Genomic DNA, 25,929 nt, shown 5'->3' with positions numbered 1-25,929 from the left:
TGATATAAGGGTGAGGATGGGGAAATGTCTGTTATTAAGGACAGATGTTGCATATTAGATCGATCCAATAGAATTAACTATTGAGAATACGGAAAAGTGCATATATTCAGTCGTATTGCGCCAGACATTCATGATATAGGAACAATAAATAATCACTGACTTTATTTATTAGGAAGTGTACACACAAGACTTTTGGAAATGAATAATCAAGTTCTCACAACATCTGCATGCTCAGAGACTTTATGGTCTTATTCCAGCAGCATTGGTCCCAAAAAACTGAAAGTAAACTGGTTAACCTGCCTAGTATAAATGAAACACCTTATTGCTGAACATTGAAGAAGTGCTTGTTGTCCCATCGTTCTATATTTGGAGTGATGAGCTTTCGTCTGACATGATCAAAAGGCAACAGATTGCAATGGAGCAAGAGAACATAAATGATGTCCATGGAGAGCAGTGAAGGAAATATTCCAGCATGGTTAGAGACGGGCACAAGAGAAAGTTCTGTAGTTTTCCTGCAAAGAGAAATGCAGAATGGAGTTGACAAAGATAGGAGGAGACTTGGATGAAGATGATGAGGTCAAAGTGTATCGCCCTGAAATGGATTCAGAACTTCAGAGGCAATCAAACACAAAAGCAATATCTTCATAAAATAGGTTTCCTAAAAAGTAGACCAGATGACTTATGTCAGGAAAGATATTTGACAACTGAGACTGTACCCTAGTTTTCAATACATGCATGTATTTATGTGTATGTATGTACTGCAATTTATTTTCAGTACTATTGTAGTATTTTTAAACTCTCGTTATCATTTCCCAGAAATGAGGAGTGCTCTTAAAAGTGAAACCTGTTGTGCCTCTAACCTCAGGTCTCCATATAAAGCCTCAGAAGCTGTTTAAGAGCAGCAGTGGTGTTTTACAACAATCTCAAAGAGAATGGTGTGCATGACATTTGAAATAATCTCACCAAAGAAACAAAAAATAATTTCTGTCAAAAATAATTCCTTTTCACATATAAATACTTTCCCTATGTTGAACAACTGCACAACCAACTATACTAAAAAGCAATGCACCAACTCTTTGCTGACTTTCATTGTCCTTGTATCAAGTTAAAAACCTACTTACAAAAATGTTGGGATGCTGTTTAGAATGTAAATAAAGACAAAATGATAATCGCCAAATCACATAACCCCATGCCAACAACACGTCTCAAGATTAGGACAGATGCAAAAAAGGCTGGAAATACACGTTATACAAATAATTAGGTCAACTGGAACCATAATTGGTAAAATGCTTATCCCCAGGCATAGTCTCTCAGATGTAAAGATGTGGAGGCATTCATCACTCTGTGAAAAACTGCGGTCAAAGAGTGCAACAATACAAGAAGAATGCTCCTCAACTTAAATTGTGAAGAATTTGCTGATTATGTGATCTTCAGGGCTTCAGATGGCACTGCATTATAAACAGACCTGTTTCTGTGATGAAAATCATTGCATGGGCTAAGGAAAAGTGCCGATCGTCTACAAACACAGTTTGAGTTCCATCCACAAGTGCTGGTTAAAAAACAGTGCAGTTCAAAAGCGCATTAGTGATTATGACATGGGCAACTTGCATGTCTGGAAACAAACAATTAATTCTGAACGCTTTGGTCAGTATAAGCTGTGTAAATATGCTTTAGAAATCATTTTTATGCAAAGAGGTAGAATATAAATAAGTGATAAAAATGTTAGTCTTTCTCAGAAACTTTTGCCTTTAAGATTCAAGTGAAACTGTCTTTAAGATTCAAGTGAAACTGTCTTTTGTAGAACTTTTTTCAAACCGTCATTTTGAATTGTGTATTGATGAGCATTTGTGGTTTAAGCATTGAGGTTACCTCAATCCAAAAGATGTGAGCATGTGCACGTAGCTGTTATGATTCATAGACTAACAGACTATAAGCTCAGGCTTTCTCTAAAAACACTGTCCTTTTTTCCATAGACCGTAAAGGTATCACTCAGGATATGATCTTTGTGGGGGTCTCTAAAAAAGGAACGGTAGCCTATGGGTGGGCGAGTTAAAGATGTCCATAAATAGCATAATATACCTTGGGTATAATTTCTGTGAGGGATTACATTGTTCATTATAATGAATGAGCATAACACCTGCATACACAATGTCCCATCTTTTGATATTGTCTAAACATTTTGTTTGCCATTTACTCTTGGCTTAAAACTTAAACAGTGTGGTGGAAAGAACGTACGCTTAATAGTGTGGTGGAAAGAACTTACACCAACCAGTTTAGACTCTAAGACCAATAGAACTCTGGAAATCCAAATAACCGTGAAGTTTTGGTCACAACCTGCAAAGCAAACAGAAAAATATGAGTAATAAGCAAAAATAAACAGCTGACTGACAGACTACTAAAAACCTGACTTATAGAAAATAAATAGCTGATGGACAGATAAATGTCTCTGACCGCAAACACTTGCTGTGCACAGCTGTCTCTTATTTTCAGACTATAATGCTAATTAAGACAAGTTGTCGACAATCCTTTGTGTTTACTGCAATAGTAAAAAGTAGAAGCCATCCTCTATCCTACTATCACATTGACAAAATAGAAGCATGTGTTTTCAGCTGGCAGTCTTTATGCCTTTCTATCTACTCTACATCATCTTTCTTTCTACAAATGAAATGTTGGCAGGTATTTCTTTTTTACTATATAGAGCCCTAAGCTATTTTCAGTGTAAATTTACGACCTTTACTTTTAAGCTCTAATCTTGGTCATTAATGACTATCTATTGCCTACATACCTATCTTGTGTTCTCCCTTCTTATTTTTCTTTGTCTTCTCCTTTTCACCTACGACTGCACACCTGTACATTGCTCTAACACCATTGTCAAGTTTGCAGATGACACCACAGTGATTGGTCTCATCAGCACCAACGATGGGGTGGCCTACAGGGAGGAGGTCCAACACCTGTGCACTGACAACAACCTGCTGGTATGGTATGGCAACTGCTCTGCCTTTGACTGGAAAGCGCTGCAGAGGGTGGTGAAAACGGTCTATTGCATCACCGGCTCCTCACTCCCCATTAGGCCAAGTGATGCTTGCATAAAGCTCACAGCATCATCAACGACTGTTCCCACCCCAACCAGACTGTTCTCCCCACTCTCCTCCAGGATGCATTTACAAGTCTCTCCGCAGCTGAACCAGCAGGTTCAGAGGAAGCTTCTTTCCTGTGGCTGTCACCCTTCTGACAGCAAACAAACTACAACATGCACAATTACACTTATACATAGCCATATTCTACTGCTCTTTATTCTGTTCATGCTGCACATATACTTACTTATAATACCGTTTCTGTACAATGCCACTGTTACCACACTGCACACAGCTGTACATACTGTTGTCCATATGACCCACTAAATATCCATATTTGTACTTAAAATATATTCTGCTAATCACACTGTATCTATATTACTCTATTCTTATAGCATTACTGCTGCTACACTGCACATATCTGTGCATCATACTACATAGTCATATTTATAGTCTGCTCTCATAAGGTTACTGCTACTACACTGCACGTATCTATATTTAATTATGTAAACCACCTCCTGTAAACCAACTGAATTCTACCGTGCACTGCGCTATCCAGTCCTGTCTATGCACTACTTGTCTATACTTTGTACTGTATATCACATTGCACTTTTGTGCTTTTTTGCACTTCTGGTTGCAAACTGCATTTCATTGTCTATGTACTTGTACACTGCACAATGACAATAACGTTGAATATAATCTGATCTAATATGGTTGCCATGTTTTCAATGAAAAGTTTCTCAGAAATTCCACAAAGTCATGTAAATGATTACATTTAATTTTCATATCTAATATCATTGAAAAGCTTCTTTCAGATGAGGGCTGTGAACTTGGACTTCAGTCAGCCTCTAAGGGATTTATTTAAAGAGTTAACTTTCGTAAGCTCTCCTTTTGCAACATTCTCCTGTGCCCCATACTTGGTGGTGATGTGTGAGTAGTAGGCTATATGCATCTTGCAGTGTTCTTTTTTTTTAAGTATATTTTTTGGGCTTTTTATGCCTTCAATGATTGGACAGTGCCGTGACAGGAAGCAAATGGGAGAGAGCAGGGGCGGGATCCGGAAATGAGCACAGGGCAGGGATCAAGCAGGTTCCCGGCATACGGTGCAGGTGCCCCAGCCAGATGCGCCACAGTCTATATTTTCAGGAGGCTGGTGAGGGTTACAAGAAATTGGTAAGGGACAGCACATCTTATCCAGATATCACAGAAGTGGAAGGGGAACACTACTACTGTTGTTGTGCAAAGCTTTGAATTAATGATTCAAAGTCTTACTCACAATTATGGAAAATTCAACTTCTCAAAGGGGTTTAAAACCCCCTAAGGACCAACGCATCCAATAGCAAAGAGCCCTTGGTCTCTGTCTGAGTAGGACCATACAGATGACCTCTGTGTCCAGACTATGGTGTACAAACATGTTATGATGCCCTGGAACTGAACTTTCAACCCTTCACCTGTATTACTGGCACAAACCCACAACAGCTGGCTGCCAGCTGGGGTGGCTCTCAAACTCTCGCCTCGATCCTAGGTTCTCGAGGCTCGTTCCCTAACACGAAAGACTATCCCATTGTTGCCGCCCCATCATTCTTTATCTAGATAAGTGAGGACCAGGATCGAGGAAGGAAGGGAGGGTGTATAAAAGACCAAATGAGAGGCACCCATGGTGTCTAGCATCTTCACGCTTCAACTAAAAACAGCTAATCAAGGGCGACCTCTACTGGTGAATGCAGAATATGGAAGACGGGCATCACAATTGGCACAGTTATATTTGCATAGTTTCCTGTCACAACATTACATTCTTACAATGCATGTTCCATAGGACAAAGAGATAAGGTGGGTCGATCAGAAAGCTTCTAGGGCACACCCCAGTCAAGTTTATTTAGGCTATTGCGCATACACAGAGGTCATTCAATGTGCTTTAGATAAACAAAAAAGTCACTCATAGATGTGATGTGTTATAGTGAGTCTTTGTATACTCACACATTACTGCCATTATTCTATTCTTACAGTTTTTCTAGTTATTGTTGAGTGTTGTATTTGAGAGCAAAGATTAACCAGTGCCAAATTCCTTGTTTGTTTACGCAAACCTGGCCAATAAAGCTGATTCTGATTCTGAGTCAACAGGGGTGTTGGTCAATACAAAGAGCAGTAGGCTAGCTTCAGCACAGAATGGAAATAGTCCCCATAGACAGGCTTGAATGCCAGAATAACATTGTAGTATAGCATTTAATTAGTCTACAGGGGCCACAGCAGGCTAAGCTGAGAACAAGTGAGAAGGCTCCGCTCTAAAGTCTACGGGCTCACGTAGGCTAATAGAGACCTGCAGAATGGATATATTTTCTGTAGGCCTACCTTACTACATTATTGAATGCAACAGAGAGCTCTGACAGCATGTGACAAAAAAAGCTACAGAATATTTTAGGCTTTTCACTGGAGGGAGACTCTATACCTTCTTGGGGCACTCAAACTAACCTTGACCTCTTTCTTCTATGGCCACATTAGTTTAGGCCTACACGGCACACCTTTTCTGATGCGAGAAGTAAGAAAAGTAGGCTGTATTAATGTACATACATATGGGGTCTTGTTTCATTTGTATTATTGTTGTTGTTATTATTATTATTATTATTATTATTATTATTATTAACAAGTAGGCTAGCCTACAAATAATAGGCTATTATGTGATGCAGACTACCAGTTTCATGTCGGAATACATATAGCGTCGCACGCTGTAAGTGCTGCTGTAAATGAATTCCGGTGGAATGTAGGTGAAAGGTCTGTTGGGTACTTTGACAGCAGTAAGGTGCTTTTGAAGAGCGTTGGACTTGTACTTTGTCACTAATTGTCGAAGAACAGGTTAGCCAGTGTATTACTTCCCAAGTTTGCGATTCCGACTGTTCTTGCAGTCTGAAATAGATGTAAAAAGCAAACTCAATTAGGTAAATAACGTTAGCTAGAACACCTAGCCAAGCATCAACGTTACTGACGTTAGGCTTGTTGTCAGCATTGTCAGTATTCAGTTAAGCATTTTTGGTGACTAGCTGCTAGCTATAGCAGAGACACTTATATCTTTAAAAAGACTTTGGCTATAGTAAGTACGAAGATGTCTAAGCAACCGCAACCCATCAGTCCTTTGAAGAACTTCTTTGCAGGGGGTTTTGGAGGTGTTTGTCTGGTGTTTGCTGGTCATCCGCTCGACACCATCAAGGTAATGTTAAGTTAAGTTTACGTGTGACTTCTTGTCTGACCTAACGTGACGTCTCTGACTCAGCTTCAGGTTTATTTAACTGCAGTTATAGACCGTGAGCCAGGGCCTCAAATTATGGAAACCGTTACCGAAAAGGTGGCAAAGGCTACCATACCTTTCCTGAAAGCTTGGAATCTCAGCTTTCCAGTGATGTATGATGGCCATCTGACAAGAGTAGCTGTTTTGAGTTATGACACATAATGTAAACTATAGGTTGAAGAAATAATGTGTATAAATCAAGCAGAACACTGACCAATCTGATCATGATATTGGACATATAGGACTATTTTATTTTGCTATGTTTGGTATCATTTTAAAGGGGAGACTCTGGGCTTTCATTTAAATCATTTAGTGAACATTTTGGATAAGTACAGCCAACCCTGGAGCTCTTCAAACCTTTAATCACACACATTTTCCTGCCATTTCCGCCTAGGTCATCTTTTGTCTTTTAATCCTGTGGCACCAGGGAGCATCAGAGAAACAAAATCCAAACACTGAAATACTGGCATGACCCTAAGGGTTCAGAAAATGTATCATTTACCCATATTTCCTTATTTGGAGGGGGTGATTTTCAGTCTTATATCAGACATGCCGTTTTTTCAAAGACAGAAACAGTAGTGTACTATTATCCCTAGGCTAATTTGTTGATATGTCGAGTTGAAAGTCTGAGTAAATATTTTTTTTTAAAAGATGTTATTCTGCATTTTTTAGATAGTTCAAAAGGTCCTTAATACATATTTTATACAATGTTAATACATATTTACATTAAAAAATGAATGCCTTGTTCTCAAGCAAGACAATTAGGGGTGCAACGGATCATCATTAATCCGTGATCCGTTCGGATCAGTATCTTCGGTTCGGCACACACATGATCCGCGGATTGATTTATAATAATTATTAATAATAATGTCCGTGTGTTCTTTTGAAGTAACATGCGTGTCCACAAGGCATGCTTCTAGTCCCTCCCTCCTCTGCTCCCCTAGCCTGCCTGCGCGTCTTTTCTGCTCTCACACACGTTATTAGCGGTCATGCCATAACCAGCATGGCTGCTAGTTTAAGTGCTGATGTGGCTGCATAGCAGCAACACAATAATAGCCTAATATCAAGTTCGTTTGTGCATGCACTTACATCTCAAGTTTGTTGCGCACCTACCTATGCTATGATATTTAGGTATTTTAGGCTTAGCCTACTGTTGGGTTCAATGTCAGCAATAAGCTACAACATTGGCTAACTTGTAGGCTACATCTGGAGATAGCTTGTGCTCACTAAAATCATAAGGGAGCATTGCAAGACACTCATCTCTTTTATGATCCCAGAAAGATTTTCTTCGACTTTTTAGTTTTATTAACATGTATTTTATCTAATAAAATATCCTTGTCATCATGCACTATATCCAACTTATTTTCTCAAGAAGCCTAATTACCCTCACGTATTTCTTAAAGCGACAGGGACTCAATTACACACACCTCCTATGCGCACTCCTCCACACCACATTAATGATAGCTAAATCAGTAGGCCTACACAAATGACTAAACATTTGTAGCTACTAGTAATTATGCAGATTGTGTGTGGAGGGTCAAGCAGAATCTTGGATGGCCACTGGTGTGAATGATCACACAATATTCAATATAAGGTGATTAAACACCAAATCAACTAAAATTGTAAAAAAGCATCGAAAAAGTCATTCTTGACTTAGTATCGGTATCGAAACAATAATTTTGGTATCGTGACAACACTAGCCTACTTTAAACACATGCTGAAAGTGCTTGAGCCACGTTACAACATCCCGTCAAAGACAAAACTATGTTTATTTGTCTTGTCTTGTCTTTTTTTTTTTTTTTTTGATGATCCGAAAAATGATCCGATCCGTGACTCTTGATCCGAGGAACGATCCGAACCGTGACTTTTTCGATCCGTTGCACCCCTAAAGACAATACTGGTAAATAGGGTACATTTTTTTTTTTTTTTTTTTTAATATATCACCACAAAACTTGCCCAGTTTATCACAAAGATTAAGACAAGTATTGCTTGTATAGCAGGTTTTCTTAAAAGTAATGACTAAATATGCAAATGAGGTTTAATTTCTGAAATAGGCTAGCCTGGGTGTTCCCTGCTAAGGCAGTCTGGAAAATACCGCCCTAATTTTTGCCTGAGATAGGGGACCAATCACAGAACAGGGGGTAGAGCAAGACGATGATGAGCTATGCACAGACGCATTTGATAGACATCCGTGGTGCCCAATGAACGGATCTGGGCATTTTTTCAAATACAAAAAAATGAACGTCTGGTTGCCAGACCAAGTCTCATTTGAGAAGTGGTAGGTGCTAGCCAGGCTAAAAATAGGCGCTAATTTGGAGAAATGTTCAAACTTGACATGTATATATTGAGAGAGAATATGGCCCTTAGGAAGAGGATAATCAATCTTGAAAAAACAACCGTTGGCGTTGGAGCTTCATGACAGGTTGTTGCAAAACAAATCCATCGAGATGTGAAGCATCTCAATTACGACCAGCCATGGTGACCTCTACCAACAGAGTTGGACTCCGATTCCTCTGTGCCTTCTTCTGTGAATTCATTGCTATCTTGTCTTTTACCAAGCACTGATGAGAAGGAACAACGACTAAGAGACTCATTTGGCATGGATCTACTGTAGTGTATGCCATATCTCATGGCAAAGTGAAGACTTCCAAGCATATCCTTTTGACTTATGCTGTGAAGTCGCTTACTGGTAATGTCAATCTCATCAGAATATTACTAATACTAATAGATTTAGTAATTGTGTACCCTACAGTATGCTAGAGGAAATTGACATCTCATTATGCGTGCACAAGCTAGGACAGGATGGTGGGGTTACTCCAGACCAAGTGAAGCCATATGTGCCCACAGCTCTAGCCTGGGACAATATTGACAGGCTGGAAGAGCCACTTACAGGCCGTGGAACATCCCATAGGGTCAATGGTATAGCAGTGCAGCCTCGGATGTTAAGTCCTAGGTGTGGTCCTCCAACTAGATCCTATGTTGAGGTCAAGACAGATATCTGTGCTGATGCTTTGAAGAACTCCTTATGGTTGCAGACTGCACTCTGTCACAAATCATAGCGTCCCTAGCTGGACAAGTGACAACATCTTAGCATCAAACTCTGTGGATGTTATTCCCAGTGTTTTCAGCTATCTGCCAACCATCAATGCCCCGGCCAGACTGATGGCAACTGTTCATGAGCTTCTCCTTCAAAGTAAAAAAAAAACTTCCTTACGCATTAGCATGTCAGTCGCCTTTTATCAGGCTCTCTACTGTAAAGTTCAGTACAGAAATTCTGTGGGCACATAGAGACAGGTTTCCCAACATTGTGCCAAGACTTGGAGTCTTCCACACCATCTGTATGTTCTTGGGAGTGATTGAGAAGTGCTTCCAGGCTGCAGGCCTAAGGAATATGCATTGAATCTGGAGCTGTGGCCGTGGGATCTGCAAGTGGTGTTAGTACAATAGATCTCTGAGATTCCATAAAATCATGTATGAATCCCTCCCTAAGCTAGTCTGGAATCAGTTTCACCAGTGGCTCACAAATAACCATCCTGATGCCCACGGTCTCCTAGATATCCTGCCCCTAGACTTGAGTGTCTTTTTTGAGGTTATATCAACCACTGTAGAAGAATCACTTGACTGTACAGTCTTCAGAAAGGTCCATCAGTACTTCTGTGAATTCCTGCAGCATCTCAGGTCCCAGCAAGGTCTACTGGCCAGCTTTTGGATGTCATATATTGACATGGTGGAGGTTGTACTAAACCTTGTGAGGGCATCATGTGAAGGAAACTGGGCATTGCACATGGCTAGCATTCGATCAATCATCCCCTGGACCTTTGCCTATGATAATCTGAATTATGCAAGGTCACTCACTGCTTACTACTCAGAGATGAGCCACATTGAACATGAGAAATCAGATCTTTACATCTTCTCTAGGCTTTTCGGCCTAGCTGAGTGCAACAAACACATTTGGCAGGGTTCTGATTGACCAGGCCCTAGAGGGACACTCAGACAGCTTGAGGCACAAAAGGGTTCCGCTTGAAGGCCCAGCAGCTGTCTCAAGATATTACATTTCTGCTGAGTACAAAAGCACTTACCTGTCTATATTGAAAAGCTCCCTGGGACTCCAACAAAGTGACTATTCTCACAAGGACCTTGGACAAAGCAGAATTGCCAAAGATGAACACATTACAAGCACTGTGGATCTGATGGATTCTAGTTGGATAAGTCCATTTGCAGGTGGTGAGTCCCTCATTTCTCTGTCTACTGGAAGTAAGGCACCAGCAGATGTTGCTGAAGACCTCCTGAATGCACACACCATTGGCAATAATGCCTACAGAACCTTCTCTGCTGTGCGTGTTGAGAATAATCCTCCTGCAAAGCAGTTCCATGCACCACTCTCCAAGATGAAACTGAAAACGTTCTCCTAAATGCAGGGAAAGGCAAAGACATGCACAACTGGGAATAAAGAAGATATCCTCAAAGCTGATAATCGAATATTTGCTCAGATGGTAGCCTACTGACTGCACAGAGTAGACAGCTCACCTGTGTAATAGATGGCATGGCACTTGTTCAGAAGTTGAATGGTGATGGCAAGACATTTGCTGATATTGCAGACTATGCCTTGTCCGCTGTGCAAGCTGAAGCAAGTCACAGCACCCGTGTTGACATTGTTTTTTATGTACACTATATTGCCAAAAGTATTCGCTCACCTGCCTTGACTCACATACGAGTTGAGGTCAGGATTCTGTGCAGGCCAGTCAAGTTCATCCACATCAAACTCTGCCATCCATACTTTTATGGACCTTGCTTTGTGCACTGGTGCACAGTCATGTTGGAACAGGAAGGGGCCACCCCCGAGCAGGGCTTGGTCCCTTAGTTCCAGTGAAAGGAACTCTGAATGCTTCAGAATTAACTAAGAGATTTTGGACAATTCCATGCTCCCAACTTTGTGGGATGTTTGGGGATGGCCACTTCCTGTTCCAACATGACTGGCCTGGACAGAGTCCTGAACTCAGCCCAATAGAACACCTTTGGGATGAATTAGAGCGGATCCTGAGAGCCAGACGCCTCGTCCAACCACAGTGTGTGACCTCACAAAAAATCCCATAAACACACTCCTAAACCTTCCCAGAAGAGTTGAAGCTGTTATAGCTGCAGAGTCGACCGATGTCATAATAAACCCTATGGATTAAGGATGGGATGTGACTGAAGTTTATATGTAAGTCAAGGTAGGTGAGCAAATACTTTGGGCAATATAGTGTATATAATGAGGCTTCTATCAAACACTTGGAGAGAGTGGCCAGAGGTGCAGACTCCGGCACAGAGGTCAAACAGATCACTGCATGGCACAGTTCAACAATGTAAGAAATTCCTACAAAGCAACAAAACAAACCTTGCTACCTTCTTGCTCAAGGATTGGGGCAAAGAACAGTCTAGAACAAGATTTTTCGGTGAAAAGGTTCTGTACACTACAACCAAAGATTACAAGGTGACCCAACAGGAGGTGCACAAGGTAGCAGACCTGTCGTCCACTCATAAAGAGGCTGAAACCTGTATGCTACTCCATGCTTGCCATGCTTCAAGGACTGATCACAAACCTGTCATCCTTGTGACACTGATGTCTTGGTGATAAGCATGGCTACCAGTGACACACTCACATGTGGCCTGTTCCTGAGGACAGGGACAAAGAATCGCACCAGCTACATAAACATCTCACAACTCACTTATGGTCTGGGTTCACAGGTGTGTCAGGCTTTGCCTGGTTTACACGTATACACAGGCTGCGACACTGTAAGTGTATTTGCTGGCTGTGGTAAAGTGTCAGCCCTAAAACTTCTTCAGAAGAATGAAAACTTCTGTGAGACCTTTCAGAAGGTTGGGGCAGACTGGCAATGACACCTGAGTTGTATGCAGCCTTACAGGAGTTCACATGTCAAATGTACAGCTCCAAGTCCAGAATCAGGCATTTACCTCCATGCTCAGATTCTCTCAGGAAGCACGGTCTCAGAGCTAACCATCAAGATGCTATCTGGAGAAGATGCATCGAGAACAACCCTGAAGTTCCTTCCCCAGTTGAGCATGGGTGGTCTAAAGTGGACCAAGATGGTGACTTGCAGCTCTCCATAGACTGGTTCAATGTCTCCATTGGTCCACAAGCAGTACTTGAGTTGCTGTCCTGCTCATGCAAGAGGGACTGTGTCACTCCATCATGTCAGTGTGTTGCCAACAACTTTCCCTGCACCGACCTATGGCGTGCAAAAACCCGAAGGATGACTTTGCTGAACAATAGTATTCCTCTGATGAGGATTCCGACGAGGAGTTTGATTAGTGTTGTGGCCTTGAATGATGCAATCTGTGCGAAAATGTCATAAAATGTCATTGACCATGCCTAAAGGTCATGACCTTGACCTTTTACAGTAATGGCAATGTCATAATTGCGTTTACCACATCTCAAAATATAGGAATCCATGTCTCATTTGTTAATTGTTATGTTTTCTGCTTAATTTATAATATTATTGACTCAAACGCCATGTCTGATATAAGACTGAAAATCACCCCTCCAAATTGTATAAAATATGTATTAAGGACCTTTTGAACTATCTAAAAATGCAGAATAACAACTTTTTAAAAAAAATATTTACTCAGACTTTCAACTCGACATATCAACAAATTAGCCTAGGGATAATAGTACACTACTGTTTCTGTCTTTGAAAAAACGGCATGTCTGATATAAGACTGAAAATCACCCCCTCCAAATCAGAAAATATGGGTAAATGATACATTTCCTGAATCCTTAGGGTCATGCCAGTATTTCAGTGTTTGGATTGTGTTTCTCTGATGCTCCCTGGTGCCACAGGATTAAAAGACAAAAGATTACTTAGGCGGAAATGGCAGGAAAATGTGTGTGATTAAAGGTTTGAAGAGCTCCAGGGTTGGCTGTACTAATCCAAAATGTTCACAAAAGGATTCAAATGAAAGCCCAGAGTCTCCCCTTGAAAATGATACCAAACATAACAAAATAAAATATTCCTATATGTCCAATATCATGATCAGATTGGTCAGTGTTCTGCTTGATTTATACGCATTATTTCTTCAACCTATAGTTTACATTATGTGTCATAACTCAAAACAGCTACATTTGTCAGATGGCCATCATACATCACTGGAAAGCTGAGATTCCAAGCTTTCAGGAAAGGTATGGTAGCCTTTGCCACCTTTTCGGTAACGACCAACCCCCCTGGCTCACGGACTATTATGGAATATTGGAAAATGTCGTTGGTTACTGATGTTATGAATCCTAAACATGTCTGTGAAGTGAACTGAAGTGCATTGTCTTTAAGTCTAAAATAACATTACCTGTTCAGCCAACATGTTAACCTTTGTCCCATATCCATTCCATGTCATAACGTCATTTGAATAGTGAAGCATAACATTAGGTCTAGATATATTACGACCATTATTTAAGCTAAGGTAAGTTAGCTTACCATTGAGTTATCATACCTGCCATCTGTTCCTTTTGTAGTAGGTGGTTTAATTAGCAATTTGCTGTCCGGTGTAACTGTTCTTAGGTGCGTATACAAACCCAGGCGAAACCAGCTCCGGGCCAATCCCCTCTTTATGCTGGTACTTTTGATTGTTTCAAGCAGACGCTTGCCAAAGAGGTGAGTGCGCGAATTAAGCTGAATGAAGACAACAGTAACATGAAACTTGTTATATACCCTCTTTTTGTACCCCTGTTATTAATCTTTCACCGTCTTCTATTTAGGGAGCCAAGGGGCTCTATAAAGGCATGGCTGCTCCTATCATTGGGGTAACGCCCATGTTTGCAGTTTGTTTTTTTGGCTTTGGTTTAGGGAAGAAGTTACAACAGAAATCTCCAGATGACATCCTCACGTAAGTGATTTTTGTATATGTCAAAGTTCACTTGCATTGGTCTAATTGAACACAATACAATTGCTCCATGTCCTCTTGACCCAAGTATAGGCCTAACTGTTAAAGGGACACTTCACCGATTAGCATTAAGCTTTGTATCGTTAGAAAACCAGTCATGTTTTTGAATGGTCGTGCATTATTCCCTCAGTTTGCCTTGAGATGGGAGAAATACGGATTTCAATGAAACCCACGAATAGGACTTCCTGCTTTCAATGATGTAAAATGATGATTTTTACTTCATTGAAAGCAGGAAGTCCAACATTGAAATCCGTATTTCTCCCATCTCAAGGCAAACTGAGGGAATGATGCACGACCATTCAAAAACATGACTGGTTTTCTAAAGATACAAAGCTTAATGCTAATCGGTGAAGTGTCCCTTTAAGCAAGTAGTGTTCTCCTGCAGCTTCTGTTGTTAGTTACTTAAGATTATTTTCGGTCTTCACTATTCTATTCACTACTCAGGGCTGTTTTATGTGTTCTTGTGTATTTTAGGTATCCTCAACTTTTTGCAGCTGGAATGTTGTCAGGTGTCTTCACCACTGCCATTATGGCACCAGGGGAGCGTATCAAGTGTCTATTACAGGTAAGACAGACACAGCTGGTAATGTGTGGGAACTGTTGAAGCTAATATGACATTATGGTTGTGGTTAGATACTGTATGTCAGTGTCTATACTTTGGAAATATAGAGTGTTTAAATTAGATCACAATAAGATTGTATGCATGATTTGTCTGTTCATAGATTACTTATTCATTTATAAACCTAGATCCAAGCAGCATCAGGTACCGTGAAATATAACGGGCCCATGGACTGTGTGAAGCAACTCTACAAAGAGAGTGGAATCCGGGGAATCTACAAAGGCACAGCATTGACCCTTATGAGAGGTAACACCTCTAGCCTTGTACCCTCTTTTGCCATTCCTTTGTGCGGCAGTGGAAAACGGTTGTAGCAACGCCTGCAAACATCAAAAATTGCAGTCAGAAGAATGTGCATATTTATTTAACCAAGATAGGCTCACATACATTGTGTCCTGACTACCGATGCTGTTTATTGTCAGTTTCTAAAGTTTAGGTGAAGAAGGAAGTAAGGTCAGAATCCCTGATCAATGTGATTGGTTAGGCTGGACCAATCATTTCAAAGTCAACACTTTGTCCACACCTGTCATCATGCCAGTGTCCAGACACTATTCATAAAGTGATTTTTTTTACCAGGCTGGTACTATGCTGTCTGTGCTTATAGATTCCAGGCATCCTGTAGTGCAGGGGTCTTCAGCCTCACTCGACTCAAATTAAAGCTGATTTGACTGCCGAGGGTCGATCTTATTTCTGTCATCAAATTGGCATTCATTTACAGGAGAAAACATATAGCCAACGCCGAGTAGACTGACTCCCCAAACAGCATTTTCTGTGCATGTAATGGCTGGGTACAGCAAGCGTGGTGAGGGGTAGGACTCGGCCCTCGGCAGCCAATCAGCTTTAATCTGAGTCGAGCGCTTAGAGCCTGACCCTCTCAGGCAGCCCAGGGCACAAACAGAAACAAAGTTCTTTCCAATTTTGTTCTTATCCTTTTTTCTATCCAACTTTACACAAATAGAAAATCGGGATACAAAATCCAAAATCCTAAATATGCATTTGACGAGATTTTATTTTTTTTGAAAAATGAATCCATTCTTACAACCCCATGGTGATCACATAATTGCATGAAGATTATGTGTCATTTTATAAATTAATAGAAAGAGTCCTTTCTATGTTCTGTTTATGATTATGTAGCCTATCTGATCTTTTTCATTTTTGGAAGGGGGGAAAAAAAATAATAATTTGGTTTGGTGGACCCCCTGCAGTACCTCCGCGGATCAATGCTGTACTGGGATCAGCCTTGACTTTCTTACAACATTATTGTCCCTTGAGCTTTAGACCTCACCTTGGGATGGTGTTCATCATAAATGTTGCTGTGATGAAAATTCCTCCCCAGTGTTAATAATGGTTGTTTATAATAGTATTTTGATATTTTATGAAGGATGGTGTAGGATGCTAAAGTCTTAGCCATTATGTATAATCTCTTGCACAGCTATGAAACTTGTACATGGGGTCATTCCATATCTAATCACCTGGAAGCTCATATATCACCCTCCTAGTTCTTCTATGCCCAACTTTAGGGGCAATCCTAAATATATCTTTATCTCAGATAGTTTTGATAATACAACCCGTTGAAATTTGAAGTAATGTTAAGCTCAATTTTGCTCAAATTTGATGATTCAATATGGAATAACTCATGCAATAATTGTTTTGAATGCACGGTAAAAGGGGCTGTCCATGGACACTATACATCTACAACCCTGACCTTTTGACCCATACTGTTATGCAGATGTTCACATATTGATAGATTTGTACACACCATCAAAGCATATGTGCCATTGGGCGACTGAATCATTGACTGAATTATTGACAGTATTTTCTCTGCTTCAGATATACCAGCCAGTGGGATGTATTTTATGACGTATGAGTGGCTTAAACACATCCTAACACCAGCAGGAAGGAGGTGAGCATTCATGCCATGCCACAATCACTCAGGAATGACTGTATGCAGACATTACCATACTTCTGCATGACATGAACTTGCACCAGTTGAGACTTCTTAGAAACCTGTCGGTAAACCAAATGGCATAAAAAAAATATGTAATGATATGTTTTTGAGAGGTGTCTAGTGGGAGCACTGTGGTTTTCATGCTGTCTGAGGGTTACTTATGTGACATTTGTGTTTGTGTATGTTGTGCAGCCCCTCTGAGCTCAGTGTGCCAAGTATTTTGTTTGCTGGAGGCATGGCTGGCATATTCAACTGGGCTGTGGCCATTCCCCCAGATGTGCTCAAGTCCCGCTTCCAGACAGGTTGGTTATGTGCACATGCTGAGGTGGGGATGGGTGGGTTATACAGTATGTTGGTGTGTGTGCTTGTTTCACAAGCAGAGCTGATGGACTGGGTACTAATGCAACCAAAGTGTGTTTGTGAGCACACCTGAATGATCAGTCAGCATTTTGGTGTGTGTTATGTGCTGTAATATTGATTTTTTTTCCCCAGCTCCTGAGGGGAAGTATCCCAATGGCTTCCGTGATGTTCTGCGGGAACTCATAAGAGAAGAAGGCATTGGGTCACTGTACAAGGGCTTCACAGCGGTCATGATCCGAGCTTTCCCAGCCAATGCTGTAAGTATGCCTACCATCAGCATCCATAAAGTTAGATACCGTTTACAGTATAGTACCTAGCCTGGGTGAAACCATCTGGGAAGGATACCATTGATGTTGTTTCGGAACTTGCCGTCTTACCACTTCCAGAGATGTAACCAGTAGTGAAATTAAACTTAAATTAGTGTGTTAAAGGAACACTCCACCGTTTTTTCATATTAAACTATGTTATTCCCTTTACTAAGACGAGTGTATGCAAACCTCTTGTGTTTCAATGCGTGCACTCAAAGGCTCTGGCATGCAGCACTACTTTGATAGCACTTAGCTAGCCCAGTTCATTCACTCGGATCCAAACAGAGATGAAGTTAGATGCGACCAAACACCTCCACGTTTTCCCTATTAAGATACAGTTACACAAGTAAATGTTGCAATTCATCTTTTTAGAAAAGTCTTTAGTTAAAGATCCTTTTATCTGTTTTATATGCAGCTGTTACACGAGTAGTTACACGACCAAGTATGGTGAGACGTGATGCTTTTCTAAGCGAGTAAGAAGGATAACTAAAATGATCTTAAGGAAGCTGAAGCCATATGTGGTTCAGTTTGAGTCCATTCTGCCCATGTATTTGTATGTGTGCATGTGAACAAGAGCTAAGAAGTTGGGGTACTTTTCAGGACTGTTCACATTCACTGAAACACTGCAGACACATGTTGGAGGATTTACTGACATCCACGTTCCAGTTAACATGCCCTCATCAAAATAACATTGTCATGTTATTGCTGATCTGGGTATTCACACAACATTTTATCTTGCCACTAAGAGTACTCCTAAATCCTAAAAGGTTTTCAACTTTTAAAACCTATTCACAAAGCTGCTGAGAAAAGCGACAACTTCTAAGTTAAGATAAGAGCTTCGTTGCTATGGTTGACGTCATTTCTCATGCACAAGCTTGATTGGAGTGACCACCATGATTGGCCGATAATGAGTGACACGTCTGTGGTGGTGAGAAAGCATATACTGTACTACCGGTAAAAAAAAAAACATTTTTTAATTGAAATTGAAGCAGTTCAAGTCCAATGAATAGCTTGAAATGGTACAAAGGTTAGTGCTGAACTGCCAGAAGTTCAAATGTAGGTTGCCCAAAACTGAAAAAATAATGTAATTTACATTTCAAAATGATGAGTGCAGTTTCCTTCACCATCAAAAGGCACTCAGAAACTGGGGGAAACTCTGGCAGGAAGAGATCTGGCAGACCCAAAACCATAGGCAGCTCACTGGACAACAGCTTCAACCACAGCGTAATAGTGGTCATAGTAAGCAAGTCTCAGTTTCAACTGTGAAGAGAAGACTTTGAGTTGCAGGTTTGACAAGTCGAGTTACAACAAGAATGTGGCCAAGATGTCAGAATAAGCAAAAGAGGCTTGCCTGGCCCATGAACCATCGTCAATGGACTACTGAAGACTGGAAGAAGGTCTGGAAGAAGGGAAATCTTTGGTTCATCACGCTGGATTTCTGTACGCTGTAGAGTAGGCAAAAGGATAGTTCCTCAGTGGGTGACTTCAACGGTCAAATGTAGAGGAGGAAGCATGATGGTCTGGGGCTGTTTTGCTGGATCCAGGGTTGGTGATTTGAGTGATCCCTGAACCAAAACGGCTGCCACAGCATTCTGCAGAGTCCTGCATTACCTTCTGGTATGCACATAGTTGGTCAGGGGTTCATCCTACAGCAAGATAATGAAACAGAACATAAGTCCAAGCTATGCCAGAACTACCATAGAAAAAAAGATGGTAAGCTTGAAAACATGGAGTGGCCAGCACAGTCTCCAGACTCCAGACCCCATTCATTCAAAATTGGAGCGTTCTAAAACTTTTCACCGGTAGTGTAGCTCCATTAGTACCGCAAAGGACGAGAGATAATTCAATCTTGACAATGAATGGTTTTGGTTGTTGTCGGTGGCGTTATTGTATCCTTTACAATGCACAATTATTCCCTTGCGACTGATTCTGCGTGTGCATTTTAAAACATTGCGATGTGGAATGCTATGAACAGCTACTCACAATTGTTTCTGAATAGCTCTTAGCGAGTAAGGAGTCCTCTCGACTACGTCTAACCTGTCCCAGACTTAGGGGCTACTGTAGGCACTAAAATGCTGTGAATTGCTGTTAGTTAAAAACAAATTAGGACACCTAAAGTTACAAGTGACACGCGCATTATTTTTAGGAGTTTCTCCTAAATCTGCAGTGAGGAGCTTTAGCCTTAAGATTCTTTGTGAACAGAGGCCCTGAACTGTAAACCTGGTAAAATCCTCTTAAATGCTAGTGTGCTCTTCCAGTGGTGAATCCTCTTGCCTGTTTCAAGTTGTTTTGAGCACCCTGGGAACAGGAAATGAGCCCACAATTTTGGGCAGTGGCAGTATCTTGCAACTCATCCGTGAACATAGCTCTCTCTCTCTCTCTCTCTCTCTCTCTCTCTCTCAAACTCAAACACACACACTATAATGGCTGTCTCTTTGTTCCTAGGCATGTTTCCTGGGCTTTGAATTTGCCATGAAGTTCCTGAACTGGGCAGCACCAAATCTGTGACCCCAAAGAAGAGCCATGGTTTAGAGGTCATGTTGCTGCATTAACAGTACCAGCCTCCAAACACACAGACAGAAACACACACACATACATACATACACACAAACGCTCTGAGCCAAGCAGATAATACAAACTGCTGCTCTTTGGACAGGAGAGACTGTAGATGTTGCAGAGAACCTATGGCGGTTGCTGTAAACGCATTATTTTTGCACACACGCTGAAAGAAAAACCAAAATGAATATGGTCATGATGGGAATTGCTTTTGTTTATCTTATACGATTGTGTAATTTGAAGGGCATGAGGAGTGGGATTTATGTGCCTTACATTTACTTACAGTTGGCCAATCTCTGCCTTTCAGGATGTTTTCACTTCAGCTGTTTCTGTGTGTGCACATTGTGGGATTGTGGGATTGTGGGAATTTGATCGGTTTTGTGTGTGTGCTTGTGTCCTGTGTTGTTTTTAATCACAGTTTGCCTGGAAGAAATGCCTTATACATCTAAAAACAAAATCCCTTCCTAGAAAACCACCCTTTCGAAGTGCAAGCGGTTAATGACTAATTTTATCAGTCTGCCCTATTTCAATAACATGACTATTATGGTTTGTACCTCAGTGAAGGTACACACCTTGTTGTGCATTCCTTTTTCACAGCAAGTATGTAAATAAATCATCTCGTTGACTTTACATCCATGCTTTCTGTGGTTCATTGAATGTACTGGAAGGTGAAGAGTGTAACACACTGATTGTATATTGATTTTTATTGTTTTGTTGCTATGCTATGTTTTTGCACATTATACGTGAACTTAAATATCCATGTATACCACAAAATTATGCATAATGCATTACTTTCCCTGCACAGATACAACTGTAAGCTTTAGCTATTCATATACTGTAGTAGTGTGTTCCGCTGTCTGGGTACCCTTCATTCACAGACTGTAAACGAATGATAAAGCATAATGTATTTTCTTCCCATTTTACACACTTACAGACCAGTGATACTCTAATAATATATGTTAGAGGGAAAGGAACAATAGTTTAGAAGGGTCTTAATTAAATTTGATTTACAGAGGGTTGACCCACAACACGTGATCAATACTTTCCACTACGTTGCATGTCTAAATATGGAAACTGGCAGTCCTTTCCCAGCCTAACGCGGCAGTCAATGGGGTGGGTCTTCCCAGGGGGCATAAAATACATGATAATGGAACACCGTGCACTCGGATGAGACTCTCTCAATTTTTATATATTTTCTATTTTCCTATGTTCTTGTGTCAGCTGGTAAGTAGTATACGAAATATGCGCGTTTAGACACTTCTTTATTGGTGGAAACTTGTGGTTCCGCTCTTTTCGTATTGTTTTGACAACTCACTTGACAGATGATGCTGCAGAAGGTCTCCGGAAAAAAGACAGAACAACCTCTTGAGGAAACTTAAAGACACTTAGTTTTTGGAACTTCGCCTGGCTGGTGAAGAGGTTTAAAACATCATTTCTACAAAATACAAAAAGGGTACGATTAATTGCGTTTCACAGGCAAAGAGGAAGCGTTCTGAATTATGGGAAAGAGTCGGATGTCCTTTTGAAAAGACAATATTACTAAAGCCAAGGAAACGCTTTTTTGTTGTTGTTGTGGTGACTTTCAAGTGGTATAGTCTATGTGTGAGTTTATGGGATAACTTGAGGAACGAGACGTAATCATGAGTATTGAGATACCAGCTGGTTTAACGGACTTATTGAAAGGCTATACTGTGGAGGTGCTTCGCTCCAGACCGCCGGACCTGGTGGAGTTTGCCATTCAATATTTCAGCCGCCTGAAAGAAAGTAACACTTCGCGTCCAAGTTCTCGGCCTCTCGACCCTACCCAGCCGCAGCCTGAGCGCAAAGTGGTATCGTTTGAGGATGATGCGCAACCAAGCGGGCTCAGTGCAGATGAAGAGGACGACGAGTTTTCCGACGAACTTCACTTTAAACGTGTGTACCATTCATGTTTTATGTTTAAATGCCAACACATTTAATGAGCCTCTACACCTACTATTTCGCATGCAATTAGCGCGCATAAATGAAACGGTGCATTATGAAACGTGCGCACAGCAGCATAACCAATTGGAATCTCCTGATCCCACTGAAAGAACTCATTTGTCCTATGGGGATTACCAGTTTGAATCGCCTTTTTAAAAGAAAGTCACTCCAGATTTGTCACATGATATTTGCCTCTTCATGTCTGTCCTCAATTATAGATCAGAATCTGCATAATGTGGTTGACTTTGTCCTAGATAAGGCGTACTTTTTTAGAATTGTGTCCAGGAAAATCACCTGGCTGTATCGGTATGAAACTGCCTTTCAACATTATAATGAACACATTTGTATATATATTTTTTTATCTTTTCAAAGCTCCTCCTCCAAAGTTCACCCGTCGAGTATCCGGTAAGTCAGTTTATAGGCTATTATTAGTGATAGCCTATAGCCAATACCCTAATAGCTTAATAGGCCACATACTTGTTTTCATGTAGTTGGGTTGTACATTTCTAAATCATTTGGCAGAATAAATTACTGGAATCCTGTAACAAGGCCAATGTCAGTAGACTTACCATTGATGCATTTTTCAAACACATTAACAGTATTTTCTTAATCCTGGCACTGCTGCTCAGTCTGTCCATATTTTCTCCACCCCAACCTCTCATTGTGCCAGATCTGTGCCCTGTGTTCCCCTCCCCCTTCCAATAGTGGTAGTTGGCCTACATCTGATTTGGAACATGTGCAATACCATCTCATGGTCCTGTGACTTTTAAATGTTATTTAAATCTTTTGTGTAGTTTTCCCACCACGTAATCCAGGAGTATGATTGTAGTGTAGTCTCATTATGATGTTTCACACAGTGTGTGCTGAGGCATATAACCCAGATGACGATGAGGACGGTGACAATGAACCACGCATAGTGCATCCCAAAGCTGATGAGCAACGGCAGAGGCTACAGGAGGCCTGTAAAGACATCCTGCTGTTTAAAACCCTTGATCCGGTGAGACCCTTAGATCTTCATGCTTTGTCCTTTTCTGACATTTTGATTTTTTTTAACAATAGCCTATCTGAACATCTGAGAAGCTACTATACTTGAGCAGGAGTCAGGCGGGTCAGTATTGAACTTTCAAGTGAGAATGCAAGTGCAAAGATCTGTCTGTCCCAGTGTTGTAAGGGCGGACAGTAAGCTACCTCTAGAGAGAAACCATTGGGAGTGTCAGAGAAGTGTTGATCAGTTATGAAGGCATCACACAAGCAGACTGTTCTTTTTTTAGGAGCAGTTCTCTGAAGTCCTGGATGCTATGTTTGAGGTGCTTGTCAAGCCCGAGGAGCATATAATAGACCAGGGGGCTGATGGGGACAACTTCTACGTCATTGAACGGTTTGTGCCGAGTCGAGCTGCTATAAGAAATAGATTTTTATGTTATGTTATTGTCATTCTATGTGTAATTCTGTTTTGTAGTACATCATGAATGTGTTTTTTTCTGTTGTAGTGGGGTGTATGATATTCTGGTAAAAAAGGATGGAGTAAATATCTGTGTTGGTAAATATGACAACAAAGGCAGCTTTGGGGAGCTGGCCCTCATGTACAACACACCACGGGCCGCCACTATCATTGCTAAACAGCAGGGGGCACTGTGGGCTCTGGTGAGAGACGTTGCAACCTTACTGTATATGTGACTCCATAAGTAGGCCCACAGCTTGGCTGTAGTTTGGTGTCTGATGTATCTGTGTATGTTTTCTAGGACCGTGCAACATTCCACAGGCTGATTGTTAAAAATAACGCCAAAAAGAGGAGAATGTATGAAGCCTTTGTTGAAAGTGTACCTCTTCTCAAGAGTCTTGAGGTGCCGACTCTGTTTTTCTTTATGTGTCAGTATGTGTGGTGTGTGTGTGTGTGTGTGTGTGTGTGTGTGTGTGTGTGTGTGTGTGTGTGTGTGTTGTTGAAAGTGTACCTCTTCTCAAGAGTCTTGAGGTGCCGACTGCCGTGTGTGTGTGTGTGTGTGTGTGTGTGTGTGTGTGTGTGTGTGTGTGTGTGTGTGTGTGTGTGTGTGTGTGTGTGTGTGTGTGTGTGTGTGTGTGTGTGTGTGTGTGTGTGTGTGTGTGTGTGTGTGTGTGTGTGTGTGTGTGTAGGTGTAGGTGTGTGTAGGTGTAGGGGAGCACTGACTTGGCTGACTGTCTGTTTTATTGACAATGCCCTGTCTCATTTCATGTTCAAAATATATTAAATGGTTGTAAATCCATGATTTCAACCTATTTCCTGACCTGATAAATGTAAAAATTAGGATGAACGTGTTTTGAATATGACAGAGCAGTTTGATTTGAAATATTAGTGCAAAATAGACCACAAGATTAATATTTTATTATTTATTTTTGTATGTTAATAGACTGGGATTATTGTGAATCTTCATTGTATTGCACATTTTTCTGTCTTACCCAGTTGTCTGAACGAATGAAGATTGTGGATGTATTGGGAATGAAATCCTTTAAAGACGGAGAGCTGATTATTTTGCAGGTACTGCCATTTAATTTCCTAAATGCATTATGACATGAATGCTTGTATGGTCTCAGAATCTTTTGTATCTGTTGTGTGCAAAATGTTTTCTCTTCTTTCAGGGGGATGAGGCTCATTGTTTTTACATTGTGGAGTCTGGTGTCGTCAAGATTATGATGAAGAGCAAAGTAAAATAAAAGTTTTTCCCTCTCTTAGTTAGAACATGTCCCATTTAACACAAATGAAATTGAATGAACTTACCATGTCTTGTCTTGTCAAGAAAGAAAGAATGTGTTATATGAAAGTTCACATTCAGTCACATTCTGTCCTTACTTGGCAAGCTGCTGTACATTCCAGCTTTCTAAGAGTCAGAGGCAGTGTGGAACTTGGTGGTTTGGATTCTACAGCTTTCCAAATTTGGAGATTTCCAAGCCGATTCATGGCAGCGAATTATAAAAATATAGTGTGGTTGGTGGTTGGGATAGGGAGGTGTCAGGCTTGAGCTTATGGGTTTGAGAGACTAGTTGCAAGCTTTAAGCCTTGTGTTTTTCTTTAGACCAAGGCAGGTCCAATGGCCAATGAGGAAGTGGAGATTGCCCGCTGCTCCAGGGGCCAGTATTTTGGGGAGCTGGCACTAGTCACTAATAAGCCACGTGCTGCATCTGTGTATGCAGTGGGAGAGACCAAGTGCTTGGGTAAGAGTTTCACATAAACATGCATAAACAAGAGACTGAAGTCTGTTATTTTTACTCCAGCCCATAGCTGTCACTTGCTGTGTGCTAGTTTAAAAATAATGAAGAAATCCATAAGAAGAACTACTCAAAGGTTCACAATGTTAATTCATTCTTTTCTGCTCTCTTTCCTCTGTCAGTGATGGATGTGCAGGCATTTGAGCGTCTGCTTGGTTCCTGTAAGGAGATCATGAAGAGAAATATTGCCTCCTACGAGGAGCAGCTAGTGGCCCTCTTTGGCTCCAGCGCTGACTTGCGGCACTAGCATGCGGATGTGAATTTTTGCAATGTCGTAGCAGGCAACCTTTTTTGTGACATGAAACAGCTTAATTCGATCTTTTGTTTGTTCCATCAGTGTGTTCGCAGAGATAACTAAAATTGTAGGATTTTTAAAAAATGGTAGCAGTAATACCTTCCTGTGCTGCGGTGCTTAGTGAGTGGTTGCACATGATCCTTTACCACCACCATGTAGCATGTAAACCTTCATTTATAACTTTTCTGTTACACTTTTTAGGGTTCTGGTCTGTTGACATTCCTAATAAACACATTCATACAAGTAAGAGATCATTTTGTTTACTAAGGTTCTTTGGCTGGTCAGCATCTGCTCTTTCAGCCATCAACTGTGTAATGCAGAAGATCGCCAGACTTGGAGCTCTTGTCAGAATTTA

At 40.9% G+C, this 25,929-nt stretch overlaps 1 protein-coding gene and 1 long non-coding RNA gene across 2 annotated transcripts; one reads left to right on the top strand and one right to left on the bottom strand.

Moving 5' to 3' along the window:
• Positions 1 to 160: 160 nt before the first annotated feature.
• Positions 161 to 14,129, bottom strand: LOC134092012 (uncharacterized). The gene is made up of 3 exons (XR_009940154.1): positions 13,840 to 14,129; positions 2,264 to 2,334; positions 161 to 512 (listed from the first exon to the last, which is right to left on the bottom strand). It is a non-coding gene; the product is annotated as an uncharacterized LOC134092012 (long non-coding RNA).
• Positions 5,823 to 25,825, top strand: prkar2ab (protein kinase, cAMP-dependent, regulatory, type II, alpha, B). The gene is made up of 16 exons (XM_062544801.1): positions 5,823 to 6,276; positions 13,908 to 14,000; positions 14,105 to 14,232; positions 14,764 to 14,854; positions 15,037 to 15,154; positions 16,736 to 16,809; positions 21,718 to 21,991; positions 22,412 to 22,444; positions 22,897 to 23,036; positions 23,311 to 23,417; positions 23,530 to 23,683; positions 23,782 to 23,883; positions 24,477 to 24,551; positions 24,653 to 24,718; positions 25,087 to 25,225; positions 25,402 to 25,825. Exons 1-16 carry the CDS (start codon positions 6,172 to 6,174, stop codon positions 25,524 to 25,526), a joined length of 1,824 nt encoding a protein of 607 aa, XP_062400785.1. The 5' UTR covers positions 5,823 to 6,171; the 3' UTR covers positions 25,527 to 25,825.
• The last annotated feature ends 104 nt before the right edge of the window (positions 25,826 to 25,929 follow it).

This window comes from Sardina pilchardus, chromosome 9 (genome assembly GCF_963854185.1).
Source record: "Sardina pilchardus chromosome 9, fSarPil1.1, whole genome shotgun sequence".
Taxonomy (NCBI): domain Eukaryota; kingdom Metazoa; phylum Chordata; class Actinopteri; order Clupeiformes; family Clupeidae; genus Sardina; species Sardina pilchardus.
The sequence above is the reverse complement of the archived record's forward strand: the minus strand, read 5'-3'. Positions and strand labels throughout refer to the sequence as shown.